The sequence below is a fragment of the Aquila chrysaetos genome, chromosome 5, assembly GCF_900496995.4.
Source record: "Aquila chrysaetos chrysaetos chromosome 5, bAquChr1.4, whole genome shotgun sequence".
Classification (NCBI taxonomy): domain Eukaryota; kingdom Metazoa; phylum Chordata; class Aves; order Accipitriformes; family Accipitridae; genus Aquila; species Aquila chrysaetos.
Window position 1 is genome coordinate 49,629,046 of NC_044008.1, and position 18,752 is coordinate 49,647,797.

The 18,752-nt window shown below is 40.6% G+C and overlaps 1 protein-coding gene across 2 annotated transcripts in view; it reads right to left on the minus strand.

Moving 5' to 3' along the window:
- Nucleotides 1-18,752, minus strand: part of FBN1 (fibrillin 1) — a 158,934-nt gene that overhangs the window by 132,073 nt on the left and 8,109 nt on the right. For both annotated transcript variants that reach the window (XM_030014786.2, XM_030014785.2), the window contains exons 3-6: nt 11,303-11,385; nt 10,282-10,380; nt 3,227-3,322; nt 1,537-1,632 (exon numbers count right to left, since the gene is read on the minus strand). In XM_030014786.2, the coding sequence (XP_029870646.1) occupies nt 1,537-1,632; nt 3,227-3,322; nt 10,282-10,380; nt 11,303-11,385 (374 nt within the window). The remainder of the gene's footprint in view (nt 1-1,536; nt 1,633-3,226; nt 3,323-10,281; nt 10,381-11,302; nt 11,386-18,752) is intronic.

Genomic DNA, 18,752 nt, shown 5'->3' on the forward strand with positions numbered 1-18,752 from the left:
CAGTGAAATCCCAAGATTCAGAAGAGAGCTACCTTTCAATCTTCAGAAAAACTTCACCATCAGTTTGAACTACTTTTACAACATCTGAGTGGACAACTGGCAAGACTTCACACGGTGCCAACACAGCAATTTTGTCTTATGTAGGGAGTGCAGGAAATACCTGCTTCATCCTACTGCCTGCTCTAGCACAGAATGAAAAGCTTTGGTCCCCTAAGATTTGTTGTTCTGCATCACCCACCTACGCTGCCCATATAAAAAAATCCAACCATTACTCCAGGTGCAGCACTGACAGCAGTGATCATATGACACACTCACTGACAGAAATTTCATGTGCTAAGCACATCCCCTACATGCAAGCCCAAAATCAGGTCATTAATGTCTATTCTGTCACAGGTTCATACATATGTAACACAACCTATTGTATGAGTAGTATGGATGGATTTCCAACTAAACAGATCAATTGATAGTTCTAACAAATGAAAATGTTTTATTTTTAATATTACAAAATTCAACAAAAGGATTATACCTAAACATTGTTCACTATATCTCCCTCAAATGAACCGTTAAATTGGTTTAATAACCCTGAAAAAAATCCATATACTAGGTAAGACAGTTGGTATAGCTGTGTTTTCATCTGGAAGCAGCTGTGATTATCACTATGGATACGCAAATAAAAAGCTAAAATTGATAACAATAAATCTGTACAAAATGGAAAGAAGAATTAAATAAACTCTGCCAAAACAAAACATGCCAAAGACAGAGGGAAGATGCTGCTTATCATTGGTAAGCAAACGTATCAGAGATACAAAGAGCTTTTCTGATGACTTAGAAACAAGTTTGAGTAAAAACACTTAACAATATTTTTTATTTGCCACCTCTAACATTGGAGTGTTTTCACAGCAAAAAAGTAAATAAAAGAAAGGCCTTAATCAGTTGCATGTGCGTTTCATCCTGGCCTCTATCCTTATGAAACTCACACATTGGTAAAAACGCTGCTTAAAATTTATTTTCAGTATTGAGACTAACAAAACCAAATCAAATCAATTCAACTATAGGTTAGAATAGGTAATGGCTCAACAACCCTACCACTAGAGTAAATAAATGTGGATTTTTGCCCCAGGAAAAAAAATGACATTTGGTAAACATACCATGAATGGAAGAACTAACCATTAAAATCATACCAATCAATGCTTGTGATATATAAAAATCACAAAAGAAGATTGAATGTTTGTTTTTAAATCAATGCTAAAGTTTTCTTTCTCATTAAAAACGCCATTTAGGAAAGTTGTTACCATTTTAATTTGTGTTATTCCATAACTAATATCTCCATAATTTTCTTAGACTGGAGTTTTCCTTTCAGTAAAGCTTCCTTACGTTGCATTCTACAAGAATGTTAATTCTATTTTACCTTATTCATAGACAGCAATAAAATATTAATATTTAAATATTTTATTTCATATTACTATTTAAGTATTTTTAAGTTACTATTAAGCAAGTTGGAACATCAATTTTTTTCCACTGTTTTAGGGCACATACCTCTTTCACACTGGGGTCCAGTAAAGCCATATGTGCAAGCACATCGGTTCGGAGCCACACATCTCCCTCCATTTAGACATCCATTTTCACAGACAGCTGTATCAGAGGGAAGGCAAAAGTAATCTTTATTGAGCTATTTCCAGAAAGACATGACATATGTACTTGACTAGCTCAGGTAAACTCGTAAAAATGGTAAACAAAACAGGACAGGATACTTTTTTCCCAGAATCTACTTACAATCTTTTCTTATTTCCTGGCCTCATTAGCATCATGAATTCATCTTTTCAAGGGAGCACAATATAAACACAGTAACAACCACAGCTTTTCTGACCTCTCAAAGCCTTTCTCTTTGGGATAGCTAGACAATTCCATAACTTCAAAATAACACCTCTTTCAAACTTTCAACAAAGAAACACTGAAATAGTAGAGATTGTAGATAGAAGGTGCAGAAGAAAATTTCATCTCTAAATCCTCTAAATTTTTCCCTATTTGGAAGCAAATTTAAAAATGTATTTATTCCTCTACCATAACAGAAAAACAATCCAGTATTAAAAAGCTGTTTGCTGATGTTAAATAATTCATGCTATCAACTAGGATAGCGAAATGTAATCGCTATCTATTTTGACTCAGTTAATCCAAGATATTCTTCCCCTGTATGATGCTGTCATTAGATTCAGAACCTAATTTTCCTCATAATAAACTCCAAAAGCAGTTGCTCTCAAAAATAATCAGAAAATATAATATTCACATGAAAAAGGGGCTTTCAAATACAATTTGATGCTCATTGAGTAATATTATTCTTCGTTCCGTTTCACATTCACTTCAGTAGAAAGAAGGTTTCCATTTATCCTCTTCTACCACTTGATATTTCACAGAGAAGGCAGAAATACAATTCTTAATCCTTTCACCATGTGATCCTCTTCCAGATTATTAGGGTAAATTCCTGGTCCCACTGAAGTTCATGTAAAGTGTGCCATTGATTTTGACAGAGTACAAAAGGTTTTCACTGAATGAGCTAAACACATTTTCCCTGTCAGACCAATAGTTCACCAGATAGCAACATGACAGCCTTGGTTAAAATCAGTGTCTACATCTTTATTTGAGTTTCTTCACAGCATTCCAGCCAAGAAGAGCAAGAGACCACCAGAGTCAGTTTGGGAAAGATTTCAAGCAGCGGATCCAGGATGGCTGTTGGCTCAGGATTGATTGAGGTAATCAAAAATATGTCCATCAACTCTAACAAGACAACATCAAAATGAGCAAAATTCCTAAAGCATACTAGCCAAGTCTGAAGCAAACCCCTGAAATTAAAACAAAGCTTTGTATTAAAAAGCTTAATTTTGTCTATAAGATGAAAACTGAATCCCATGTAAAATCTAAATGTATGGCCTATTGCTCTAGGGAGTGGAAAGCCCTGGAGGTCAATGGGAATTATGGTAGTGTGAGAACTACAGGATCAAGTTATATCCAATTATTATGAATTCACATGATGTTTATTTTAATAGTCCTGATCAGAAAGAATTCACTCGGCATTCATTACAAAGTCATGTGTTTTCCTGTAAAATTCCACTGTACCTGATCAAAAACAAGCTCAACATCAGTTGAAATTTAGTCCTAAAGGGTGCCCAATCCACACATCCCAGAATTACTTAACTGTACACAGTATCTGCATTAATAAAAGTGTACTTACGCTGTCCACAGTGTGTTCCTGTATAACCCTTCTGACAGAGGCAATGGTCATCACTGCAGCTACCTCCATTCATGCACCGGATGTTACAGTGTTGTACTTCAAAGGAAAAAAGATTTTCCTCAGTTAAATCAAACCAGTCAGAAACACTTAACTGTCTGCTAAGGGTGGGGTTTGGTTTTTTTTTAGGGATTGAGTCTGTGAATCAGAAACCAAGGATGCATATTTTAGGACAGATACTTAAAATGGCAGTACAGAAAACAATATTGATTTACGGATCCTAAGGAATACAGGACGTGGTGCAAGAATTTGATACCAGCCTTATTTATCAAAGTCAAAGGCATTTCATATGAGCATAAGTGCACAGAATTTGTCTCCTAGTTTGCAATGATGAGAAAAGGCCATTAATAAGGGAAAAATACTAAACTTCTGGCAGATACCACCAAGAAGAGAGTCTTATCATCTGCACAATGTGGGAGGGAAGTATTAAAGAGAAGCATTTAAGGGAAGCTCCTGAAGACAGCCTGGTTCTGCCAACACACGCAATATCTGCTGCTGATCTGCTGATCTGCCCAGGTAGGACTTCTTGCATGAGAAGGAAAAGTAACAGAGCAATTTCTTTCTGTATGCCATCTGTGGGGTCACCCCATCTCCAGATAAAGGCGCTGCCAGCTGCGGTGCTTAGGGGCTGCGGAGCTCACAGACAGCATTTCCACAGAGCCAACAACCTTCCCCTGCAAGGAGCAGAGGCGGGGGAGCAGCAGCACGCTCTCCTCAGCCACAGCCCCATCATTTATAATGACTAACATGCAGCTTAAGTCCCATGCCAGTAAACCATAGAAGTCTGTGCTGCATTTTTCTAGTAATAAGGACAAATATATTTTTTAAGTAGACATTAGGAACAACTTAAAGTATGTCAGGCTCTTCATCAGGCATAGAGAAGCAGGCAGGCCTCCCGACAAAGTGAAGTCCTCCTTACAGGTCCCGCTGTCCTACACAGCTGTGAACCGGGGCCAGCACTCCAGTAAGCAGCCGGGAAATGGTTTCCCTCTTAACAGGAACCACATGAAAGGCTCCTCCTCAGATAGGATTACGGTCAGATCAGCATTTCAGTAGATTGTGATGGAGCACTGGATACCTACACCGTGCTGTCTGAAATGCTCAGGACTGAAAAACAGAAATTGCATGTCCTGCCAGAGCCTGTTGCTAACAGGTGCCATGCCAACCACTGAATTTTTCCTGTTGCACAAAGCCCTTAAGCATCATTTGGCTTTTTACAGTTCAGAAGTATGTCAATGGAATTTTATTTTTATTTTCAAGTACAAATAATCATTTTAACTGTATTGCCTTCTATAGCAATAGGAATCCACAGAACAGAAGTTAAACATGCAATTGGAGAAAGGATTTAAAACAGTCTAGCATTTAAAACACTGGTACTCTTAATTCTTCAATTATAAAAGTAAAAACTGTATCTTACATTTCTTATGTGTCTAATAGCTATGATACATCTTTGTTCTACTTTGGATGTACTTCAGTACTTCAGGCAACAAAAATGTACTAACATTCCTCAACAAAAAGTAAAATTGTCTGTGAATACAGAGTGAATATCTGGTGAAGATTTTTGGATAATGTCCTAAGTAGGTCAGAAAAAGGTGTATAGTTACTTTAAAACGTGTAGTTCAACTTAGCTTTATACAATCTTAGAAAAACAGAGGGGATTACAAAAAGCATAGGAAATGATATCATCTGTCAAGCAGGGAAGGAACTTGAAAACCACAAACTGATTTCAATTAGAGCAAGCTATGCCAAGAGCTAATTTCCATTCCCACATGAAGACCAAAGCCATTTAAATAGTTTGAACTACATTCGAGATAAAAAGGTTAACAGTAGCTTATATGATGATTTTCATATTATTTATTCAAGTAAAAGTAAAGTATATTTCCCCATTTTGGGATAAGGAGTGGTTTTACACATAACACACACACACACAGAGCTTCCATAATTTGCCTTACTGCTTCTTAAAGGAACTTTTCCAAGGTAAAATACGTCTTCCTCCTTTTTAAACTAAAATCATTATGGGAGACTGCTGGGACACCCAGTCATCTTTATTAAAATGAGCCATTCGAATCAGTGAGCTTTCTCCCTTATTACCATGCAAGAAAATCAGTAAACTAACTATTTATTTTCTGCCCTCTTTTGAGGGAACGTTGAAAATAGGATTTCCAAACTCATACAGACCATTCTGAAATATTACCCTTTGAAAAGTTTATAGACATGCGAAGGCTGTCTGGAGCTCAGATGATGATTTTAAGACTGCATTTTTGAAAAGTAGCATATTAATGCAGGTCCATAGTCTCTTTTCTCAGCTACACCAACAACTCCATTAATGTCATCAGAGATATTCCAGTAAATTAAATAACCTGTTCCAAGGTATCACACTGACAGAGACTCAAGGAAAAAGCACATGAATTACCATAAGGCTAGTAAATCCATGCATATAGCTTTGCCTTAACTGGACATCCACAGGAAACGTTAACAACATTAATAAATTATTGCTTTTAATCAATTATTGTTCTCCTTCGTGTCCAATTTGTAAACAGTCTGCACTGGAAAGTTCTGAAGTCAAAACAGGAATAACAGCAGGAACGTAGCTTTATAAACCTGCAAAAGAGCCAGCGAGACCAAACGCTTCCACACACACTTTGTGTGTGGACAACATTTGCATTGTTTATCAAAGTGAAACAACAAGCTGCATGCTTAAGCATAACAGTTCCTGACTTTTTTAATAAATTCTCAGCAAAACTGAGTAAAGACTTCATCACACCACAACCGCTCACGAAACGTTCAGGAGCTCACCAAGCAGATGAAAGGTAACACACAGGCCATCTACTCTGCGATCCCACACTAAAAAACGTGAGGTGTGAGGGTCCACGATCCTCAGGTGGGAAAACCAGCGGAGCCACTCGTCCAGCACCTCAGGCCGAGGGCACTCTGCAGGGCTGGCCGGCGGGCACCAGGAGGAGAAGCCGCCTCTCGTCTCTCTGTGCCACTGCCAAGGAAACACTCCCAACCCCGGCCGTGCATGACGCAGGGCTTTGTCTGCCAGGAGCTGTAAACAAGGAATGACGGTCTCATCACATCCCAGATGCTCCGCGTGCTTTCTCTCTCAAGTGACTGACTCAGGAGAGAGATGGCAGCTAGCGCCAGGACGGGACACGGGCCTGCAGCCCTGCGTGGGGTGCTTAGAAAACCCGCAGCAGCCTTGAAAGCTCTGGAAACATTTAAAATTCAAGACCTTTTACCACCTCTGACAGCAGCAGAATATAAGGGAAGGGGCTGAGCTCCAGGTTTTACTGCCGTTGAATGGACATCTCCCACACCACCCCAAGGAGTGGGATCCTGGGGCGCGAAGCCAAGGGCCCAGGCTCCGGCCTCCCCCCCGGCAGCACACGGTCCCTGAGGAAGACCTCAGTCCCCGGCCGGTGCCTCTGAAGCTGCTAGCAGGGGGAGCGGAGCAGGCCCCATTTTGCACTCAGGCAGCGTAACCAGCCTGCCGGGGGGGGGCAGACACTTGTCCCCGCCAGCTGCCACCCCCAGCACCCACCACAGGTCTCACTGCCTCTGCCATGGCTCCCTTCCTTCAGAGACAGCCCCATCAGCAAATGCCTTCCCTGTTTAGGCCAGCCCAAGCCATTCTGACTAAAACAGGTTGGAAGCAAAAACAGTGGCTGAGCTCAGAGACACACCTGACCCGTAACCCTGGGGGCAGCAGGGGGTGCCTGATGCTGAAGGAGAGACCCTCCTCCTCCTCATTCACCCCCCAGCTCCCACAAGGGCAGAGCAGCAACTCCAACAACATGGCAGGATGGTAAGATACGGCTGCAGCACAAACAGGGGCACGGCTGCAGCATGAACAGACAAAGCCAAAGCAGCCATGGCCCAGGTGGTTTGGGAGGTAGCAGCAGAGCAGCCACCACAGAGCTGGCGCAGCACAGGGTGCAGGCCACCTCCCCACACGCGCACCTGCAACGTGAGAGCCACCCACACGTCAGAGCCAGCAGGGGGGATGCCTCCACACGTGGCAATCTTACCTCCAAGCCTACTGTAAGCATACCCAAAAATTCACTAATTACACAGAAATAACCACTACTCGGCCAGCAAGTTCACTGATGTCACAAAAATCCCTGCTGAGAAAACCACCGGTTGATCTTTTCAACCATGAATCAGATTCCTAAAGCTGACTCGTAACCAGAAAAGTCCCAACAACTGACCTGCATAAGAATCAAACTTGAAGGCTTTGTTTTGCTTTCCAATCCACATGCTTTCCAGTTTGGATTAATTATTTGATTCCGGCAGACAACCAGTCTGCAAGAGCCACCATGAATTCGGTTTCTGCCTATGGCTGTACATGCTATAAAACCTGTGCCCACTACTGATTCCTTAAGTACTAAAGACACACATAGCTTAAAATATCCAAAAGATAACTGAGACACATCTCGTATATCAGAAACCATACATTTAATCCTGAGAAATCACGGCATTTTCACTCATATTTTTTATTTGTATTTTGAATGTGACAAACTTGTATCATCTATTTTTTATTTTTCTGATTATTTTAAGAAGAGTTTTTGCTCATTTGTTAAAATGCATAATTAAAATAAGATTTCATGAATGCATATTCTGACAAAATATTAACTGTTACCAATGGGAGTTGACAGCAACCCTTTGATGTCAAACTGTGTTTTTAATGTGTATGTTTACTTTGTTTCCTAATAGCAGATCTAAGTCATTGTGGTCTATTGTGTAAATACGTATTCATGGATTTTGTCCACAGTGCCAACAGAGCAAATGACTTACAGAAAGTGTATGTTCTGTAAGCCCTAATGAGGTGCTGGATCATAAACATTATTACACAAGAGTGCACAGAGGCAGTGCAGTCTTTTCTCTCTACAACAATGCAAGACACTTTTGCTTTCAGAATTGGTTTGTTTTAATAAATAAAGGTGATGTGACTGCACACACAAAACGTAGCTTAAATTATTGCACTGATTAAACAAGATATAAACAATATCTTTTTTAAGCCATGTGCTAGGTCTACTTGTAAAGTGTTGATACTTATATTGTATACAGAAAAGCAACACTTGAAAGTGGGCAAACCTACGTAGCAATGTAAGGAAAATAATGTCAGCACTGATTAAAGAATATGATTAGTAGAATATTCATACCTAGGAGAAGTAATTGTCAACAACCAAAATAGCTACGTCATATAGGCTTTAGAAGCTGCTTGACTAAAAACTGTAGTAAAGTCCTTCTGCACCCACTTATCTGTGCAACTCCAATGAAGGCTAAAACTATAAAGATCAATGGTAGAATATTTCAGAAAAAGAACCACAAGAAGAACCGTAACTCTACTCATATTCTATTTTTCTTTTAAGTCTTGACTCATAAAATACTTCAGTGTGGTCTAAGAAAAAAAATGAGGTAATACTAAAGCCCACTCGTTCCTGCCTTTTACAAAGGTGCCAAAACATGGGACAGATGTAGGGATATCTCTCTCCTTCTGTACCCTGAAGGGGACCTGGGAGAAGGTCATACTTTCCTTTACTGGCTTACAGGATTAAGGCGTATGCACCTGGTAAAAAAGTAGCTGCAAACCGAGGCAGGAACGCAACAACACACACATTTGTGCAGCATTTTGCACCCTTCCTCCCTCCAGTACTCTCTGGGAGCTCCATACCCTCCTCATGCTGGCCTCTCCCCAACAGACATCACAGGAGCCTGAGAAAGGGGTTGAACTACAAAGAACAATATTTACCATTTTAGTACATGCCATTCCATTACATTCCACAGTTGTTATTGTTTTTCCACTGTTATTGCATGAAAAGGATGCTAAAGCCACAAGCTGAAGTGGTCAGTTATGTGGGAAAACTCTTATCAACTAGGAAAGCAAAAAAAAATGGCAAGGTAAAAAATACAGGGGCAAAGCAGACCACACATTGAGTCTGAAAAGATATTCAGAACTAAAAGGATGACCATTTTGCATAATATTACAGACCTCAGCTGAGTGCATCCCCCACTGACTTCACTTAACATGTTGTCCAGATAGTTATGGGCATTTGTGGGAAGCAGTTTCCTCCAAAATTCTTCCCAGAAACTTCACATCTTATATAAAAATCAAAATCATCTACATTCTAAGAGACAAGCACCATGCTCAAATGAGAATACAGTGGACTTCACAGCTGATATGAACTGAGATACTATCTCAAGCAAAATCCTACTTCATATCAGATACTCTACCCATGATGAGCCATTGAGCTACCTGGTTCATTGAATGAATTTAATTTTACTTATTTTTTTCTGGATCTCGGGAACCTTCCCTGAAAACCTGAAATCCAAACATTTCTAGGAAAAGTCATCTCTCTGAGAAGTTTAATTTCCAAAGCATCTGTTTTCTTCTGATGAAAAGCTGTTCCACTTAAAAACCTTGACCAGTTCTGTGCCTCTAGCACCTACAGAAGTATCACCTGAATAAGGTCAGCAATATTAGATTCAGAAGATACATACTGAGCCTGACAAGGAAATGCTATAATACTTGTAGGCCTATGTATGTAAAATACAGCACAGCGTCTGGCTTAGTAACCCCCATAACGAGAGCAGAATTACAAAGCAAGTCAAATTCAGCCAATTGTGAAAAGTCATCTCTCTATCATTGCAACTTTTGTGCTGTATATGAGTGCAAGCCCAGCGTTGTATAGAGATAAGGCATTTTCCAGAAAGCAAGGAAGAGTGGAATTAGTGTTACAAACTGGCAAATGAATATAGCTTCTCATAAAACTAATTTGGTTTTGATTTGGCAAATAAAAGTGTCCCCAATAGCTAGTCTCTGAGTCATTCTTCACTTTTGTCATAGAAGGCTACACTTTCTTTCCTGTGGTAAAAGTCTGCATGGTGACTCAGAGGTTATTTGTCTTAAATATTGACCACTGAACTATCTTACATACCTTAGTAGCTTCACAGACTCAAAAGAGCAATATCAAAGACACAGAAGAAATACTTACTTGATTTTGAACCACAGGAGGGGGCTATCTGACCATTTGGGCATGTGCACATGTTTGGTCTAGAGCAAAATCCATCCCCACAGGAATGTCTGCAGATTGCTATGAAGAGAACATAAATGCCTTTAAAATATGTTTCAAAAACCCCAGACACACAAAAGACACCTGATAGAAAATATGCATTCAGTACCATAACATAAATACCTACAAACTCGTTAAATTGCATACAACAGATTCCAAAACAGCTCCTCCTGTTCATCTGCATCTCTGCAGCGGACAGCTAAAACCTAGACCTTCACAATCTGTTATGAAAAGGTCTGGGAACATGCCGCAGGCCACACTAGATATAGGGAGATTTCCTTGGAAAAGTGAAACTGTGGTCCATTTTACCAGACTACTCTTGGAGGAAGGATGGCACTGAGGGGGCATTACAATGCTCCCTTTATTTCTGCACCAGACACACACAAGCACAATAATTCCCATCTGACAGCACGTTGCCTCAGTATCTCTGGAGAGGGTCTTATCAGCCTTAGGCAAAGTGCCTTTAACAATTATTTCTGGTACGTTGTACCATTACACATGAATATGCATACAGCACTATGATGTATGTATGTACGTATTTATATCCCTACATATGTATTTCAGGGATATGGTCCCAACAAGCAGAGAAAATGTACTTGCTGGCCCAATGCTGTTGCCTCCTTCCATTTACTTAAATAGATTAACATATTCCACAGCTACTCGCTCCTGAGAGTCCACACACCCCTTGGATCCCTTTACCACAGACTTAAACAGAACATGTGGATGAGATTAATCCTTTGTTAAATACTGGTATCACATCACTGCAATGCAGCCCACAAAACTTTGTATATTAGCTTAATATATTTAAAATGGTAAAGAATGATGTACAGCTGCTATTGAAACCATATAGAAACCATTTCAGTTCTGGTACACAATTAAAAATACCCTGACGTAGAGGGACAGAGATAAACCTTAGTCATAACACATAACTGGATTAACTTACGGACTATGCATTGGTTTCCACCAGGTAAAGTTTTCCATCCAGGGCAACAGTAAGCATTGTAACGTGATCCACACACATTTGGTCTGGAAAAAAAAGGACGAATTCTTATTTTTACTCAGAAATATGTTTTAAAAGTAGAGGCATAAAAACGGAAAAAGTAAATCACTGCAATATACATTTCAATAATTAAATCTAGAAGTGTTGTATGTTTTTAGCAGAACTCTATGCCTTCAGTTGTGTGGGTTTTTAGGTAACATACACTTTCACAAATTGAAAATTGCATTATAAACACAAAATCAATTCAGTAACATCTGAACAACAGGAACAGAATGGCCAAACCTTGTCTCCTATCATTCCATATCTGGAAAAGAAGCATACAGGGCTTTTGAGCAAAACTCCCATTTAAATACAAAATGAGGGATCACACCCAACATCATTAGTGAACATAGAGGAAATCTAGTGCTCTTTGATAGTTTTTAAGCTTCATGTTGCTTTCTCTTCTTTAATCTAAATCACCATTACTCTTCCGTATTTTGTCCATGAGCAAAACTATGTATTTATGAGTGAAACATGCCAACCATGACATTAGCCAAATAAATGAGCCAAAATATGTAAATGCTTCATTAGCAAAAAATTACTTACTATCAAAAAAATCAAGGGTGGGATGTGAGTGCATGTAAAGAGATAGGGTCCTGTGAAATGAATATGAAGGGCCTACTGCCCTTCTTAAATGATGGATCCACAGGAATTTTTCTTTCCAACCCATTCCTCTCATCCGTATTTACCCTTTCAAATAATTATATCACTAGAGTTTACAATGAAAGCTGACAGGACATGACACTATTCCTATTGTGATTTTATTGGTAACAATTAGAAAAGTTGAAATGGTTCTATACCGCTCACAAATAATAAATCTTTTTTTTTTTTAATCTACCCTGTCCAATTTATTTAATGCATCTATCCATGCAAGTAAAACCAGTAAGAATAGCTTCAAAAACTGGAAAATGTGCCTTCTTTTGTTGTATGTTTAATAATCTTATCAGAGGAAAATTTTACGACTTCTATTAATATTGTGAGCAATTACTCAATAAATTAATGAAACTAAAGCTAGGTATAAACTAGTACTTCCTAGAAACTGCTTTATTAAAATACTGTCTACAGATTAGAGACAGATTTAAAGTGTTTATTGTTTTAGGAAGGGTTTTCTATTATTATTTTGTCCTTGGTCTTTCAGAAAGTTCTTCATCCCTAATATTGCAATGTCTAAGTAAACAACAGTTACCTCATATGGTGAGGCAACTTAAGACAAACAATCTCGATATATACAAACATCTATTTATGCACATTTTCTAACTAACAAGACTTTTATACTCTATTTATTTAGGGATCTGCATTGTTAATGCAATTTCCAGTATTCTGATTACACCAGCTTTGGTGACACCTAGTCTTTTCATTAAGTGCTTGGCCAGAAACTACTTAAGTCAAAGCAAATACTACCATTACCTTCCACAGGTTCTGGATAATTACAAAGTGGTAACCGAGGTGAATGTGAGCAACACAATTGGACTTGTTGCAGGGCCCTTTTCCCTTCCCGCAACTGGTGTTACAGACTCAAAGTCTTATTCATATAATTCCAATGTATTCAGTTTTAGTAATGTCAGCTACTTCCCTGCAGGGCTATAACCATGTAACTTTCCTAGAGTTCCCTGTTCATCTATGCCAAATGTTGCTCCACGATCATCTGCCAAGTAAGACTGGCAAGCAGACAAGTGAGATTGCTTTTCACCTTCTCCAGTCAGAAGAAATAATGGAACTTATTAAGACAGACAGAATGGGTTTGTTGCTACCTGTTACAACCTACCGGCATAAACCACCCATTTCCGATCCGGGTTGGTAAGAATCTATAAACAGCTGACCATAAAATGATGTTTAGGTACTCTGTCAAATTTCAGTCTCAGCAAGTACACGGCTTTGGGGACCATCTGGTCCAAGTTAAGAGTCAGGAGCAGATTTCTGTGCCACGGGGAAACCCGATTTTTGAAATCTGTTTCCAAAATGGGGCTCTGGAAAACCTAGATGTGCCAGCAACCATGAAGTCAGAGACCCTGAGAGCTTTGAAGCTGTCCACAGAGTAGGCTACGCCATACACCCAAGAAGCTCCAACTCAGATGCAGTGTGCTTAGCTTTACAAAAAAAAAAAAAAAAAGTCATCAAACTGTACTTCCATGGAACAGTTTGAGCCTGACAAGTGCATTTTCCAGTGGAACACTTTTTCGTCAGAAAACTGCTGTCTAGCTTATAAAAGAAACCTATATTAAAGTCTGAATGCTACTTCTTTGAGTGGGAGCGAGTGTTCTGTACGTGTGCCTATTTGTAAAATGTCTTTAAAAAGAATTAATTTTGAACATTAAATTCACTGATATTTATGAGGTGATCAGACACTACAGTGATAAGTCCCCATAAATAAATAAATAAATAAAGTATTCAAGGGAATAACAATTTACCTCATGTAAATCACGGAAACCACCAATCAAATTGTAAAGGCTCTATCGTGGTACTTACTTTAAACAGTTACCCACTGTTGTGTTTAATAGAGCATATTTTCCTGCTGATGTTATAGGCTATGAATACTAAAGAAGCATTTTATATTCTTATAAAACTGTTTTCCTGAACTGCACTACAAACAGAGTTCAGTTATAAAACCTGATTTATAATAGTAAAATAAGCAAAAATGCATCTATACATCCCAAGCTACCTGCGGTGCCCACAACACCTTCCTTTCACTCCAAAGCCCAGAGGAGGGAGAGAGCATCTCAGGAACAAAGCTGTTCCCATTGCAATTTAAAAAATACAAGTCTTTCACTTTATTTTAGAGTCACTTATGAACTTGTAAAGTATAAAAGGATTTCTGTAATGGTACGGTGCTGAGAGACAGTATGACTGATGCCCAGAGTTTCATCAAAGATGTCCAAAATAAACAAAAAACTATGTCTTTGATTAATGATATGCAAGTACAAATTCAGTAGCAAAAGGAGTTGAAGAATTATCAAAAGACATCAGTCATCGACTAGAAAAGCCTTGGAACAGCAGAGAGAAAAAAGTTCGTCTGCAAATTCTGATAACTAACACTTCAGAGCGATAGGTCTGGCTGCCAGCATCTGCGTGCACCAAACTAGAAGATACTCTTCTTCAGGAACAACCTCGGGGAACCTCCACCCCGATTACGAAGTAAAGCTTTGTCCTTCCCACCCACATGGGGATGGAGCCCAGGCAGGACTGCAGCATCAGCTCCTTCAGATGGACACACGTGGTTCTGCCCCAGGTCAGCGCTGTGCTACCCCCGGGCTGTGGCTGCAACACAGTCTCTGCTTGTCACGCATTCTCAAATAAACGGTCTCCTTTCTCCGTGGGGCAACACTGACATCGTCTCACAAAAAGGACCAACTGGGTCCCACCCTCCCTTGCTACTCTGCTCGCAATGCCCTGTCTCAGCAAGGATGAATGACTGCCTGGCTCTCCAGAATTGCACGCAATTACCCAGCAGTTGGGGGTGGATTTATGGAGCAGGGACACAAATGTAAAACGATGGGAAGCAAATCAGGCTAAGCTTGGCGGTGCCTCCTTATCAGATACAACCAGGCAGCGAGGGTACGTGACAGCCAGAGAAGGGAGGGAGGTGTTCAAAAGCCCTGTGTGAAGCCGGTAGCTGGGAACACCACCCAGCCCAAGAACGGCGGGGGCACCTCCAGCATTGTGGCTGTCCTCTCCAGGGCCCCGGCAGAGACACAGTCGGAGCCCAGTGCTGCAGCCTGCCCGGGGGGGGTGTGCTAATTCTGTACATCCCTGCTCTGCCCTGCCTGTGACCCCTCGAGGAAATTACAGCCCTCTACCGAAGAAAGCATTGCCCATCTGCAGCTCCCACGGGAGGAAGAGTTTCTGGCATTGCTGTGAGCAAGGCTTCAGGCGGAAATTTTGTCAGCAGCACTGCCATGCACCGGCCAGCGCTGGCGTAACCCAGGCTGAATCAAACCCAAAGCATGGGTCTCAAATAAATTAGACAGAGAGACCAGACAGAGTGGGCAGAGAGCAGCTGAGAGAGTAAGACAGCTGAACCCCAGTTACAGCTGAGATGCAGGGATACTGGGAAGGGTTTCTAATTGCTCCCTGAACTCACTTTTCCTCTCCGTAGGAAAACACACGGGGATTCTTCCTTGCAAGAAAATGTTTAATGAAGGACTTCTATTAACTATTTGGCTGTAGTGGCTAACATATGTTTAATATAACGTAGGGACCCAATTTTCTGGCAGAAGAGATACAATTTAAAGCAATACCATCAGCCAACAGTTATTTTTAGAGAAGCCTTTGCCTATTTTTCTTCTTACATGGGTAATGCTGGTACCTGCTAAAACTGTACCCAGAATTATTTGCTGATCATAGATCGGAGTGGTGCTTCCATGCTTGCACTAGGCGTTAAAAAGCATGACAAACCTGAAAAAATGGTAGGCTGGTTTTAAAAATGTGGTTGTCTAAGTCTGAATATAACCAGCATGCTAAGAAATAGTAGCCAAGTCTGAATACAACCAATGTACTAAGAAATAGTAGCTAAGGCTCCAGAACGTGAAGAGGAATAGCTTTTACTAGTCATTTTCCAGAGACGTAATCAGATCTATACCTTTTGCTGTAGAACAGCTTTATGTACCTTCCTAAACCTCTCAGGATCTCAGAGGAAATGCTAAAAGCACAGAGCGGCCCAGCTCTGCTGACTCCACTGCAGCTTTACTCAGCTTTCCCACCGAATCAAGAATTTCCCTCCCTAGAGATACTCCAAACCTTAGTGGACACAGCCATGAGCAACCCGATTTAAGTTTGCCCTGCTCTGAGCAGGAGTTGGACCACATGGCCTTCCAAGGTCCCTCCTCACCTAAACGACAGAAGCCACGTACTTGGTGCTCAAATTAGAGGTCAATACCAAAAGCACCTCCTTTTGCTGCGCTGGTGCCTAACCCCTCCTCCTAGGAGCAGCAAGCAAAGCAGAACCGGGAAGGGAAGGTCCAGTTCCCAGTGGGACGCAGCAGCTAACAGCTACAGCACGGGATGGGGAGCCTTCCCAAGCCACCTGACACATACCACTCTGCATAGGACAGCCCAGTGAAGAAGCCTGGTTGTCCTTAGACCTCACCGCTTCCAGTAAGCACATCCGCAAACTGAGAAACTTAACTATGTTGATGGGATAGAGCAAAAAGCACAAACACAGGTCTGCATTTAACATGCATAAGCCTCATTTCCAGGTACCCCAAATACTTTAAACAGGAATTGCTTCTCTGTTGTTTAGCTAAATATTAGAAAACAGGATGTTTTCAGTCACTGTGCCCTTTTCCGTTATTTGGTGAAGATTATTAAGACGACTCTTGAAGCTATTTATTTCAATCATATAAAAGGAAAATCTAGGAAACAATGCTAGACTTTGAGAGCAAATATGAAATTTAGCTTCCATTACCCTATAAAGGATAAGCATGCATTTTTAAGCAAAATATATTTTTTACATGCAAAGGATTGCATCTGATGTATTCATTTTTACCATGCAATAAGTGAGCCTGGATGTTTGTGCCATGCAGAGAGCCTAATATGATAACTATTTCTCACTCTGACAGTAAGGATACCGCTGTCCCAGAATCCTGGCTCAGTTCAACTGAAAAAATAACATGCTGAGCAGCTCTACGGGTATCTTTGGCTCTGGCCTATGTGCAAGTCAAGAGTTCAAAATGACATGCAAGTTTCCTACAGCAACACTGAACACTTTTCTAACCCTAACTTCCATCACACTGTGACAGCTAAATACAGCAATCCAACAACAGCATTTGACATTAAGTGAATTCTTCCGCACTTGCTCTGAAAATCTGATCGTCTCTTTTGCAGGGACAGGCTCATCTAACCTGACAGCCAGGCATTGTTCTCATTCATAGCCAGGGACAGACGCGTTTCTGGCACGTATTCCCTCATTGTTCTACTTGAGAATGTCAATGGGTCCAGTTTGACGCCCAATCTACATGGCTGTATAAGACATGTAAAGTACAAGTATGCCACTACAAAAAACTATCTGCTGGGCCAGACAAGCACAGCTGGCAAACAGTAGGCATCCAGCAGGTGCTTTCTTATTTAAAAAAAAAAAAAAAAAAAAAAAAAAGAGAGAGGTGCATTCAGGGGACAAGAAATCATAGCCTTTCTACCCTGGTAGCACTAAATAGCATCCCATGGGACACATGTAACTGTGAGCTAGGGCAACGCTTAGCTCTCCAGATGTCACTTCCCATAGGCAACAGGGAGAGACCACTTTACACCTCCTGCACCACTTCCCACACTCACCATGTACCTGCTAATGGCTATCGATGGAGGTACACCTCCAAGAGAAAGCACACAGGCAAGCTCAGGATCTCTGCCAGCCAAGCCCCAAGGCTAGCCAGCCCCTTGTCAAGGCTTTCCCAGGGGCTGCGGGATGAGCTGGTGCCACCCACCATCCCTACCTTGGAGCAAATGCAAGCGTTTAGGGTGTCTCATAAACCTGACACTTCTATCAATACTTGTCAGTGAATGCCCTTAGGCCTTAGGCGTTAAGCAATGCCATCAACTTGTGTTTAGAAGTGCTCTCCTTTAGGCTACTGGAAGATTTTAGGTAAGATAGCAGCATTTCTCCTACTCCCTTCACAACACACCTGTATCCTACCCTCTGCCTCCTTGCTAGCATAGTGATACTGTGTTTTCAAAAGGCCAGTTACCTGCATGTCTCCCATAAGGCAACAGGAAAACCCTGTTGATACGGATCCCACAGGTTTAGTTCACCTTGTCCCTAGCAGCCACTGGTAATTTACTGTGTATACAGGGAAGAGAAAAAGATGAAGTACCAGAGGGAAAAACAAAGAAGGAGAAAAGAGACAGGAAAAAAATGTTCCTGAAAGGAAACAAACTTTAGTTTGAAACCTCAGCTGAACATCACTGGATATTCTGATGTCCTCCAGCAAAACATGAGAGAGAGGGAATCTTGAAAAAGAGAATGAAAATGATTAAGACTGTAGACAAAAGAACTGCGGCTTTCATTTGGTATTTCTGAGGCTTTAATGGTCATGAATCATTTCATAAAATGAGAAGTAGAAAGGAAAACAACAGATTCTCCAGCAAGTCAACATTCAAAATATTCTTCTAGATAAAAAGCTAGAACTCCTTCATACTTCAGTGAAGATGTATAAGCAAAACCAGAAGGCACAGGTTTTAATTTAACAGGGTACATTTTACCTGCCAATGTACCTTCCAAAGAAGAGCCCAACTTTACTGAGTTGTCACAAAAATAAGCAAATGATTCTTCTCATGCCTCTATCTGCACACCAACCTTAGCGTGAATGAGGCTGTTCAGCAGCAATGAAATCCTTAAAAAAAAAAAAAAAAAAACAAACACCCC